This window comes from Etheostoma spectabile, chromosome 16 (assembly GCF_008692095.1).
Source record: "Etheostoma spectabile isolate EspeVRDwgs_2016 chromosome 16, UIUC_Espe_1.0, whole genome shotgun sequence".
NCBI lineage: Eukaryota > Metazoa > Chordata > Actinopteri > Perciformes > Percidae > Etheostoma > Etheostoma spectabile.
Window position 1 is genome coordinate 1339527 of NC_045748.1, and position 12642 is coordinate 1352168.

Consider the following 12642-nt stretch of genomic DNA (forward strand, 5'->3'; position numbering starts at 1 on the left):
TATTGTACACCGTATCTTCTACAGTATTGTCTGCCGTATTGCCACCGTATTGTCTACAGTCACCCTATCTTATGCCAGAAGGCAGCAGGCAAAACAGTTTGATGCTGGGTTGACTGGGGTCTGTGATTATCCTGTTGGCCTTCTTATGTAGTCTTGTGGTGTAGAGGTCTTTCATGGATGGCAACTGAATTCAAACATCTGCGTCATAGGTTACTCAAATTATTTTCTGTTTTTACAGTTTGTTTTTCTGAAGTGCTGCAGACTATTTTTAAAACCACAGAGCGGCTCTTTTTAACCCAGCAGTCAGTCTACCGCTTCATTTCTAAAAGATTTTTTGAACCTGTTTGAATCCAGCAGTGTTAGTCATCGTCTTTGGGTTTTGGTTGTTAGTACAAAGAGGTTTCTGACAACCAGTTGACAAATCTATTGACCAGTGGTTCTCAACCTTTTTTGGGCCAGCGCCCCCCTATCCAATAGCCAGGTCCCTAACCGCCCCCTCTCAAATAAGATGTAGGCTAATTTCCCTGAATATTAATTATTATGCCCTGATATTAGGCCTATTATTGTTGTTGCTATTGTCAAAAATAATCAAAAAATCATATCATTGAATGACAAACGAGATTTATTAGTTTCCCAGGCATAAAAAAAACATGAAATTGTATTTATAGGTGTTTAAAACAAATGCAACCATTTGACATTCAATTTAAATTGGGTAACAACAGCTTATCAGAGCGACTAGATATGCAACATTAAAACTTTAATTAGATATTACAAACACTAACTGTAGCCAATCAGAAACAGCTAGCAATTGAACATTCAAATCTATTTTTCATTCAAATCTTAATCCATAGTATAATCAATTTGTTCCAAAGGAAAACAAGCTGGCACTAAAGCAGAAGGATTTACTTCAGAATCTAAATAAGTTTACAACCTTTGGAAGTTAGTTTGAGCCCTGTTTTGATGCTAAAAAGAGTATATGTTAGCTATCGCCTGTCTTGCGAGTAAATAGCTGCAAAAAATGTTTGGTGATGCAACCCCACATCGCGTTGCGTTTTGAGGAGGTGTGAGAATCTGTACAGTAAACGGTTACATCACTGCCTCTATCGCTTCCACAAGAAAGTTTTAAAACACCAACACAAGCCCTGAACTGCCCGAGAGTTTGTGAAACAGCTAATGTTTGCCAGACAACAAAGCAGAGCCAATACCTCTCGCTCGTCTCTTTTCTTTCTCCTTGAATCGAAGCTGCCTGGAGGTCTACTTGTGCTAAATTGGGGGGTTAAAGAACACAACAGGACATCACACCACCCTGCTGCGTTTGCTCTAAAAAAAAAAAAAATCTGAACGCAGCTTCACGCTGAAGTACGAAGCTCATTTAAAATGATGCTCTGATGTCCCGTTTCCATGAAGGCAGCACGGAGCTACGTCAAACGAAGCTGACAGAAGCAAAGAAGAGCAGAGTCTTGTCCAGTTGCAGTGCCGTAAACTGGCAGGTTTTAATGTTACAGACCACTGTTTTTTGCAACTAGTTTAAAGTGTAAACATGTATTGTTATTGTGTATCTTTGGTTTAAACTAGCTTTCAAACCATCTCCCCGCAAGGGCACCTCAACAGCTCCCTTCACGAAATTTTGCTTCCAGCACCCCCCGTCAACTTCTGACCCAGTTGAGTAAAACTGATGTAGTTTTTCAGGAAACCTTTGCATAGAAGTCATCAGATATCAGGAATTCTGAGCCCTGTTTACAGATTAGTAAGGTGCAGTGGAAGTGTAGTGTGCTGTACAGGATGACTCCAACAGCAGCAGAGTGCAGTGTGTCCCTGAATTTAGTGTTGAGATTAATGGAGGTGTGATTCTACAAAATACAGGACAATATTCTCATATCTATTGAACAATGCTTTTTAAAAAAAGGTTATCTCAACTTTGTTTTACTCTTTGTATTTTTACATAACAACAAACCTGGTCCATTAAACCCAAGGGCTGATCATAACGAAAGGGACATTCAGCCCTTTATCATCAACAAGGAATGTGTGGAGAGGTTCTTGGGCTTCTTTTATTCCGGCCCTGCACATAAAGGATGACCTAACCTGGAGCCACAGCATTGGCTAAAAGGCACAGCAGAGACCAAACCTACCTAAAAGCTGCTAGTGTATTTCTACCACTCTTCCACAGAAAGCATACTGACTTCTTGTGTCTGTGTGTGGTCTGCCAGCTGCACAGCAGCAGAGAGGAAATCACTCCAGAGATCACCACTGCCCAGACGATCATTGGCTTCCCTCTCCCCTCTCTTAGAGCATACTAAAAGATCCATCTCACCCCAGATACTCTCTGTTTGAACTACTACCCTGTGGCAGATGCTTCAAGACAATTAAAACACAAACAAACATCTTTTTTTATCAAAGCCATTAGAGCCATTTCAGATTTATAAAGCCATAACTGCACTTAACGCAACTTGGGTATGAAGGATGAATTGTGCAGTGAATGTATTGTATGTGTGGTATATCTTGTCTATTTTGTGTCTTTACTTTCTTTTTCTTTTTTTAAAAAGATGTTAAGTCTCTTATGTGTTTTTTATAGTGACTTTTAGAGGCTCTTTTATTTTAATTTATTCACCTGTTCGGCACTTTTGCTGATGTTCTGCACTGAAAGGACTGCATCCAATTTCATTGTACATGTACAATGACAATAAAGGCTATTCTTTTCTAACAAGCATAGCAGATATAAGCCTTGCACCAGCTTTATCTGATTTGCGCTTTATCAATTGGATATTGTTAGTGTTGTTACAAGTTTGTTGTTGTTGGTCACTGCGATAAAAAGGACCAATTTGCTTATCTGGCATTTAGAAACCCATCCAAAGAATGACCTCAGAGATGGCTCAGGTCCAACAAACCAACCAGCATTACCGGATGTCCATAAACTGTAACAATTGTGGTTTTTATAGGAAAAGCGTCCTCTCTCCGTCCTCGTGCACCGCCTTCTCGAGCAGACCTCTAGCAGGAGACTGCAGGTGTTCCACTCCAGTTGCGTGACAAAGGATTTCATTAGTTTCCTCAAGTGCCGATCTGCCCTCTGATGCGACAGTGAGAGACAGACTAACTGCTCGCTTGCCTCATGTGGTCCGGTTGGTTTGTTCTGCGGCGCCCTTCAGTTAAGTAACCGCAACACGAATGCTTTAGAGAAATGTTGGTGCTAAGCATTGAGGTGATTAAGATTCAGGGTAGCACCAGAGTTCACCTTGGGCATTAAACAGTTGTTGGCTCTGCTCGTACCGGGACACTGGGAAAAATGCTGATCGTATCGACGGAGGAGTGCCGGCAAGAGTTGAGGACGAGGTGAAGGCAGAGAGTGAAGGAGGAAGGGAAGACAGCGCCGGGTCTGTCTTCCTCTTGTTTCCATCTCGTACAAACTCAGGCAGACAAAGACCCCAAAGCTGTGACTTTGAAGTGGTGTCTTTGATTAAGGAGTTTATTAAAGAAAAGCTGCATGCTAGCCAGCAGATAACTTAGGAGAGAAAAGGATCAGGCAGAGAGGAAAAAAGGAACAGATATGGAGCAGAGAAGTGACATTGGCAGCTCATCAGTTTCTGAAGCGAGTGTCATCTTTCTGATTGGCAGAGAATCCAGCTGGCACATCGGAGATGGATGTGAAGCTGGAAAAGAAGAAAAGCCTGTCACCCACATGTGTGAACGATACTTGCTGCAAGCTGTGGTGTTATTGCCACAAAGCATTAATGATAATGGGTGATGGTAGGACAGCAGGAGGAAGGAAGGATGATAATTTATACATTTGGGACAAAAAGACTGATGGTTAGTTCCGTGTATGTGGTTGTTTTTAATATTCTTGTTCCTGTTCTGTCCCCCCTGATCGGTATCCTGTCTTTGTGTTCTCTTTGACCCTCCGAGACTGTCCTCCCACCGACAAACAGCCACAGAAATGGTTTGTTCAAGCACCAATTACTTTACGTTTATAGTGGTAGAGCCCACTATTGGCCGTAGTAATTGCGACTGGAGCAGAGCAGATAGTAAGGTGACGTGATATAAGGAGGCAGGCTGGGGTGGCGGATGGGTCAAATACAGGACCTCACTTAGGAGAGCAGGGTTTGTGTCCTGTTTATAAAAAAAAAAAAAATGACTGTTAGTTTATTTTACTTTACAAAACAAACGGAGCTACGTCACAATCTGCTTTTTGTGTGCAACTGGAATTGAAGTGTCTGATTTTAACCAAAACCACAATCTTTTATCGTTATGTACTGTGGTTTCATTGACCACCACATCTTCCTGTCCTCATCCTCCTCATCCTCCATCCTGTCCATTAAACTCTCACCTTCTTCAATTTTGCTTCCCTGCCCGTCCAATCCCCTCCCCCATTCCTATCACATTTTCTTCCCTCTTTCCCATTCTTCCTTACAACCTTCCCATCACATCTCCTTCACCCTCCTACTCAAAAATCCCTCATCATACTCACTCTTCCTTTTTTTCTGTATTGTTCTCTTGATTCTTTTCTCATTTTTCACTTGTCCATTCCACCCTCACCCTCCTCTTTTCCATCCCTTCCTCATCACTGTCATCCTCTGTTTCTCTACATCTTACATTACAGCTGATGCCATTCCTATTTATGACCTGTTTTTCACCTCTTTGATTTTCTCATCATCCTTTTTTCTTCCACTTTATCACATGTAAAATATAAAATGAAATCCATACAATAAGTACATTTAAAAAGCATTTAAAAAAATCAAGTCTTCTCCATCTCTTGTCTTTTTCTTCCCCTCTCCTCCATCTACACCAGCCTGGGTTTTATAAAGGCGTGGCGGGGTCACAGGTGACCCTGTCCAGCCTGGTGAACCAGTCGCGGGCCATGCTGGAGGAGCAGGCGCGCCACTTGCTGACGGAGGCAGAGCGGCAGACCATGGTCTACTACGTGGAGGAGTACCGGGACGGACACATCGGTGTGGAGCAGCTTGTGGTGGCGCTGTTCGAGCTGCTCAACACGCACGCAAAGGTAAATGACCAGGAGGCTTGTTTGAGAAAGGAAAAGTTAAAAGAATCATTTTTTTGTGTGCAGACCCTTGGATGGTCTCTCTCTGTGTGGGATTGCAGCAATGTTTGAATTGAAGCTTCCGAGGCCTTGTGAGATTTATTTTTTTACTGTTTTATTTTTTTACTTCATCCCTGGCTCTTAAAAGTCTTTTTTGATTTTCTTACAGTCTGCAGTAGTTCACCTTGGAAACAACACAATAAATCAAAGGCTTTTATTTTGGGTTTCTTAAGTACACTGCTGTATCACACACCCACAGAAAGCTTCTCCAGCTGCCTTATACTGTATTCAGAGCTACAATACAAACTCCTTACTGGATGGGTTGCTTTTTCTATTATACAAAAGTACAAAATCTAAAATAAGAGTAAGGTTTATTTATGGTTAATGTTTTGTTTAATCCCACCAGCATCGTACAAAACTCAGTTTAATGATTTAAACCAAAGTCATTCTTTAAATCACCTTATACAGTTAATGAGTGCCAGATTTGTGTGAAAAGCCCAAAAACGGACCATCACTGCTACTCCAACAAGCAAGTGTTGTTTGCACCAAAAAGTTGAATACTGAGCGTTAGCTGGTTATGTTTAACCAGCTAACGCTTCTCGTTTCCCTTCTTTAAAAACACAGATGTTTGTGGTAAAAAGAGACACTAAGTTGACTATTTAAATATGCTTTTGTTAAGTATACAAAGTACTGTTGAGCTTTCATTCTGAAATGAAAACCTAGAGACGAAACAGGAAGTAGAATTAAGAGACCTGTCATCAATGGGAGCGGCATGGCTGCATTTGCTTAGTGCCTGAAGTTGAATCCAGAGCAGTCCTCTGCATGGTCAATAAAGGAGCAAGCACGCTCACTTCCTGGCTCTTTTGAAAAGGAGTTTGGCAGTGATTGAGGGTGCGTCCAGCGTCAGGAGCAGCGTCTCACTACAGACAATCAGACAGCAAACAGAGGCATACCTGGAAAATCAGGCTTAGGTCAGTTCTACACCTATCCTAACACCCTTAGCCAAACCATCCACTTTCTCTGTTACAAAGACAAAGCAGTAAGACTCAAGCCTAGCCTTCCATCAAGACGTCTTGCCCACAATGTCAGAAACACACTGGACAATATACAACAGGGTGAGCATTTACCTGTGTCAAAGCAGTAGGCACACCTGCCTCTGCACCCTAACTCACAGCCTCACCCAAGGCCAATCAGTAGCAGGGCACCATTCCATTCAAAGCGGCCCAGATTGTTTTTCTTGGAATAACATTCAGGATTCCGCAATAACTGCCCACATGATAGACTTTGCTAAGTATCTGACACAAAGAGAATTGGTGACCACAGGGCTTTGTAAATTTGATGATCAGCCCAAAAGCCACAGAACGTGGCAGCCCTCCTCAAATGCCATCGAGGGCATAGAGCTGACATTCATTGAAGAGTTAGATTTCTTGGTAAAATGGTTAGGGAAAGAATCATCCAAACATATTATTACAAATTAGAGCTGTTCATGTCACTGCCCCTCATGCTGCACTTCAGTTATCTTGGCGAAGACTCCAAGAGTGCTATGCCAATCCTGAAGTTATAAATGCGCTCTCTTTAAGTGGCTGGACAGTGGCCTTATCCAAAATATCAAAGAAAACGTCAAACTAAGATAACTTGGTTATCTACTCATGGAATTACTTGCAGTTAAGGAGGATGGGTACTTAGCTTGATACACCACGGGACATTAACCCCATTGTTGAGAAGTTGCCACCAAACCTACAAGAACAGTGACTCACTTTTGGTGTGAACTATAAAGCGCACTACCAAGTTCGTTTTCCCCCATTCTCTTATTTTGTTGATTTTGACTGCTGTCAGGCAAAGGCAAGAAACCTTCCTAGTTTTGCCTTGACACACAGCAACCTCACTCATCACCGCAATGAAAAGCCCACAGCAAGGCACGATGGTGTTAAAACTGCTAAATCTGTCTGTCACAAGAGAAATAGCAGTGATCCAGCCAACTGTTGTCCACTTTATAACAAACCTCATCCTTTGGAGAAATGTAGAGGCTTCAGGATGAAGCCATTGACAGAACGCAAGAACTTGCTGAAAGAATACAAACATTGTTTTGAGGTGATGCTCTGTTACTTACATGGCTAGGAATTATCCAGTAGAGCTTAAGTGCAACAAGTGTGAAAGTGATCGTCACTGCAGTCATGCATCCAGAAGCAGCCATCTTACCAGCAATGTCTCCCTCAATCAATCTATTCATAGATCAGGAAAAGATCTCTCCTCCAGAGGTAACTTAAAGATGCACTGAGGTCTGCAGAGAAGGTCTCCCATCTTGTGCAAAAATATGCTTTGTGAATGTTTAGCCACAAGGACAAAGAACGGTCAGTCAAGATGTACACAATGATTGACAATCAGAGCAATTGCTCACTGGTCAAATCTGAGTTTTTCCTGCTTTTTTGGATCCAACGTACCCTTTCACCTTTCCTCATGAGGACCTGTGCTGGTAGCACTGAAATGACTGGAAGGAAGGCTATGGGTTTCCAGATGGAAGCACTGAATGGTCAAGTGTGTTTGGACTTACCCCCACTCATCAAATGTAACAAGATCACAAGCAACAGAGAAGAGATCCCATCACCAGAAGTTGCTCTTTCCTGCACCGGATTTTGTGTTTTAGATACATGTTTGTTATGTTGCCGTGTTTAGTTGCTACCGTTTTACAAGAAATGTAACATACTGACTCGCTCAGGTTAAGTGCGTCACCATGGTCATTCGGTTTGAATCCAAAGTGCTCCCACACTGCAGCTGTCACATTTGGCTTTGAAACCAATTTCATCTTCTTCTTTTTTTTGTTATTCTTCCAACTCTCAACTACTGTTTTCTCACGTGGCTCTTTTGCTGCACTCTGTGGTAGGCTACGATATGAGTCCCGCCTCCCCACACAGAGATCATGCGGCTGACAAGTGACTAGAGGGCTCACTCCTTGTGACGCTAAGGAGCCGAGAGTGGTCATCCAGTCTCTTTGGTAGGGAGAAAGAAACGAGGACATCAAACAAGCAATTTAAAAAAAAAAGCATCAAAACAATTATTTGATTTATTGACTATCGCGACAAGCCTAAGCCTATGGTATCTGTCTTTCAGACCAATGACAGTAACTGCATCTTGCTCTCTGGCCATGATTTGAATAGTTCACTGCTTGGAGTTCAGAAGAGAACTTGTGGCGATAACAGTGGACATCCAAAAAATATTCTATGGGTTTTTTGTAAGAGAGGACCACGGAAACTATTTATGATTCCTCTGGTACAAAGATAACGACCAGACATTTAGACATATAGATAGAGTACTAAATGTGAGTGCATGTGTTCAGGAACAACCCTTCATCTGTGGTGGCTATAGATGGCCTTTGAAGAGCAGCCCAAAAAGATGAACAGAAGTATGGATCTGACTGACGCCATTTTGTTGACCGGCACTTTTACATGGATGACGGTCTCATCTCCCTCCTGACTGAAGCCAAGGTCACTGATCTGCTCAAGTGCACTCAAGCCTCACTGGCAGAATCAAATCTCAAACTGCACAAAAATTGCCTCATAGTGTCAAAGTGATGCAAGCTTTCAAACCTGGACATCTGGCTCCAAGGCTTAAAGATCTGAGCCTTGGTGATGAAGCTCTGCCTGTGCAAATAAGTCTCAGGTTGTGCTGTGACATTGACTCTGAAACTTAGTTACACCAGTGACCATTCAGGGGTGAGCACTGCTGAGAGAACTTTCTGTCAATCTTCCAGAAGGGGACACAGAACTCTCTGCAGACAAGTTCAAAAAGTGGCAAACATGGTAAATCACTAAAGGATTTGATTAACCTTCATGTTCACAGCTCACGTACAACAGTACCTTTCCAGTGCCACATACACCGAGTTGTACCTGTTCTCTGCCGCCTCAAACTGGGCCATAGGAGCGGTAGCTTACCTGAGGGTTATCTTAACAGATCGACAGTGTAGAGTTAGCTTTGTGCTTGGAAAAGCCAAGCTAGCTCCTCAACCAAAGCCCACTATCCTTTGCCTTGAGCATGTGTAGCCTATGTATTGCCTTTCTGTTTTAAATGCCTGATGCATAATAATAAAAGTATCTTCACCAGCTAGCTGCCATGCTAACCAGCTGACCCACCCACGTAGCTAACTATCATTGGTTATGCACTGACCAAGCTAGCTAGCTACATATCAAAAAGAAGGCCGTTCACTTGATCATTTAACTTAACACACATTCAAAAATATTGGTTAAATTAAAGACGACATAGCACAGTAACTAGCTTCAAAAAGGTAAAAAAAAAAAAAAAAGCAGGATTGCCAAGCTCCTACCCCAGCTAGCCGGCCAGCTAACTGCAGCTAGCTTTGGACTGCTCGCTAGCTGCTGCCCATCGCGTCGTAATATCCACCAGTTAAATCTTAACATAAGCTACACAGCAAATATAATCACAGATAAGAAGATGGCTAGATGTTACAATTATGTGTGGTTACTACTGATCATATACACTCCATGATTTACTGCATGGATTAATATATGATAGATAATGAATGACTGCAAGTACAAAGAACTGACTTTGAGAGTTTGAGGTTTGAGATCAGCACCAGTGTATGGGGATACCCTGTTTACCACATAGTGGTAGCATACAGATTGTGTGGACTGAATTCGGGCAGACTGAAAACGGAGGGAGGAAGAAGGTAATGGTCGGTATCCAATCCTGTTAACTCCAACTTCTCCTAATTCTGCTCTTTGTGAGCACCTACCATATGCCCTACCTTCACCAATAACAGCACAACAACTTGTTGTTCAATAGAAGAAGCCATAAAGAAGAAGATAGTCTTATTATTACAGTTTATTTAGTGTTATTTATTTTAAACTGATTGTAACTAATGAAACTTTCCACTCGTCTACTACACTGTTTAGCTTGTGCTTCCGGGGATTCTGCAGTCCTTCATGGCATCATCACGTGGTTGTGGTCACGTGTTTGCAAAGGGTCTATATACACAATGACAACAAGGGATTCTTTGTATACGTGACTAATTGTGTTCATCGTATACGCCGGACAACTTCTCCTTAACAGTGGCACCATGTGCCTACAGATCAAACCCAGCTGATTTGGCAACCATCTGTCTCTGCATCTAGGCCCACAGACACAATGTGGTTTTCAGGTCCAGAGTTCCTTCACAAACCCCCTTAATCTGAAGCAGACGATTCATTCAAGCTGGTGGATCCTGAAACAGATGTAGATGTGAGACCTGTGATTTGTTTCCAAATTTTTAAGGAGTGGAGAATAATTGGATTTTTTATATAAAATGGCATCTTTATTTTTGCTGGGTTATTAAGGAGTGCTGCGAGGGAGGTGGCACCAAATGAAGATATTTTTAACTGGAGTCAAGAGGGTGGGTACATCTACTTGATTTAAGTGGGCTGTCTGCAAACCATTACGGCAGTGGAAGTATTGTGTTCAAAATATGTGTTCAGTAATATAGCTTAATGTTTAGTAAACCAAAACCTTCTTCTGCTCTACACTAAGACAGGTGCTTTTTGGATATTCTGGCTAACATATTGTTCCATATAAAGGAGGATACAATAGAGTCCAAATGTTTGAAGTAATAGAGGGGAATAAAGATGGGGTTATTCTGGAAAATGTATAAGAATCTAGGAAGGACAATCATTTTTATGGCGTTGATGCCACCAACCATAGAAATGGGCAGTGTGTTCCAAAATTAGAAGTTCTGTTTCAATTGTTTATTTTGGATTCCCAGTTACTGTTAAGTTTTCCATGCTCCCGTGTCGCAATGATACCCAAAGTTTTGAATTGGTCTCTTGTTATTTTAAATGGAGCGGTGCATAGGTAGCTAGTGTCCACCAAGACGGATATGGACATTAGCTTGCTCTTTCCACAATTGATCTTATAGCCAGAAAAACTGCCAAATGTGTCAATAAGCTGTAATAATTGTGGGATTGATGTTTTGGGGTGTGACAGAAATAGTGTGATTTCATCTGCAAAAAGGGATATCCTATTCTCTATATCATGTAGTTTAGTTGGGGCTATATCCTGGTTCAGACTATTTTGACTTACTTGAGCTTCAATGGCTAGGTTGAATAGATAAGAACACAAACATCCCTGGCGGACACCCCTATGGAGACAGAATGGTTGGAACACCATTTTTAGTAAGTAAGTAAGGCAAGTAAGGCTTGAGGGTGTGCATAGATAATTTACAACCAATTGATGAAGTCTGGACCAAAGCCAAAATATTTCAGGGAAGTCAGCATGTACCTCCATTCAATATGGTCAAAAGCCTTTTCGGCAACTAAGTCAATTACCACAGACTCCTCCTTAAATTTCTGGTATATAATGTTAAAAAGACGACGTAGGTAGAAATATACTGTATGTCTCCCAGGACAAAGCCAATCTGGTTGGGGTGTTTAAAACTGGCTATGTATTTACTGTGTCTGTTGACAACTCTTTGCTGAGTATTTTTGTTTCCATCTGGAGGAGAGAGATTGGACGATAGGATGACATTTCTAAAGGATCCCTATCCTTTTTAAGGATTAGCGCCATGTTAGCACTGTACAGTGAGGGAGGTAGCCCTGTGGTTTCCTTGGAATGAGTGAACATGTGCAGTAGCAAAGGGGTAAGATTAGATGAGTATCTCTTATAAAGTTCAATGGTGAACCCATCATGGCCGGGAGTTTTGGAAATTGAGCAGTTATGGCAGCATCCATCGCTTTAGTCGCTACTTTGTCTAATGTGGGGAGTTGGCTGTTCTCCAGAAAGTTGTTAATTTTCTGGGAATCAGGAAGTAGTAACAAAGGTTGTACATGGAAGTTCAACCCCACTCATGCATCTCATATGGGAGGCGCACGGGAACCCATGATTGACGTAACAGAAGTGTCTGATATAGTCAATGTGAATCCTTTAGTCTTTGTGTCCTCTGATCCTGTTTTGCCAACGCTATTGACTCCTGCAATGCTTGTAACCCAAAAACCAGGTGTGTCTGCTCCAGCCGTAGTTTGAGTGAAAAGGATCTTTTCAAGTGTCATTTGAGACAAGCACATGCACAGACAAATAAGTTCTGATCTTGATGGAGAACTGAATAACTACATACTCTCCAACCAAGACGGAAGTGGCAAGTTGGAGACATTGTGCTTCTCAAACAGAGTCAGTCACCTCGCAACGACTGGCCATTGGGTCTTGTCACTACTGGAATTCCAAGCATTGATGGGAATGTCCGCAAGTTAGAGGTCAGAACAACATCACAAGGCAAAGTGAAGACATTTTTAAGGCCCATTTTGGAAGTTGTCTTGATTTTGCCAAGCAACAGTTCAAGTTACTATGATGAAGTTCCAAGAATGTAATGCCAGACGTGGAGTGTTATGCCCAAAGATGTTTGTTGTAAAAAGAGACACTTAGTTGCAGGGCCTGAAGTTAACTTTTTTGACCAGGTGGATTTAAAAATCCACCCACTGTCACTTTTTGCCAGCCCCTTTTTTGCCTCCTAAAGGTGAAAAACAGGAATTGCTGTGTCTCTATGAGCCTACTTGTGGACATTGTGTCGTCATCACGGGCTGGACTTACTTATTGGACTTTAACTTATCATTGCACCTTCAATAATGTAGTTGTCC

General features: G+C 41.9%; 1 protein-coding gene across 4 annotated transcripts in view; it reads left to right on the plus strand.

Annotated features, from left to right (window-relative positions):
- whrna (whirlin a) overlaps positions 1-12642 on the plus strand; it is a 300442-nt gene that overhangs the window by 259640 nt on the left and 28160 nt on the right. For all 4 annotated transcript variants that reach the window (XM_032539554.1, XM_032539557.1, XM_032539556.1 and 1 more), the window contains one exon: positions 4781-4993. In XM_032539554.1, the coding sequence (XP_032395445.1) occupies positions 4781-4993 (213 nt within the window). The remainder of the gene's footprint in view (positions 1-4780; positions 4994-12642) is intronic.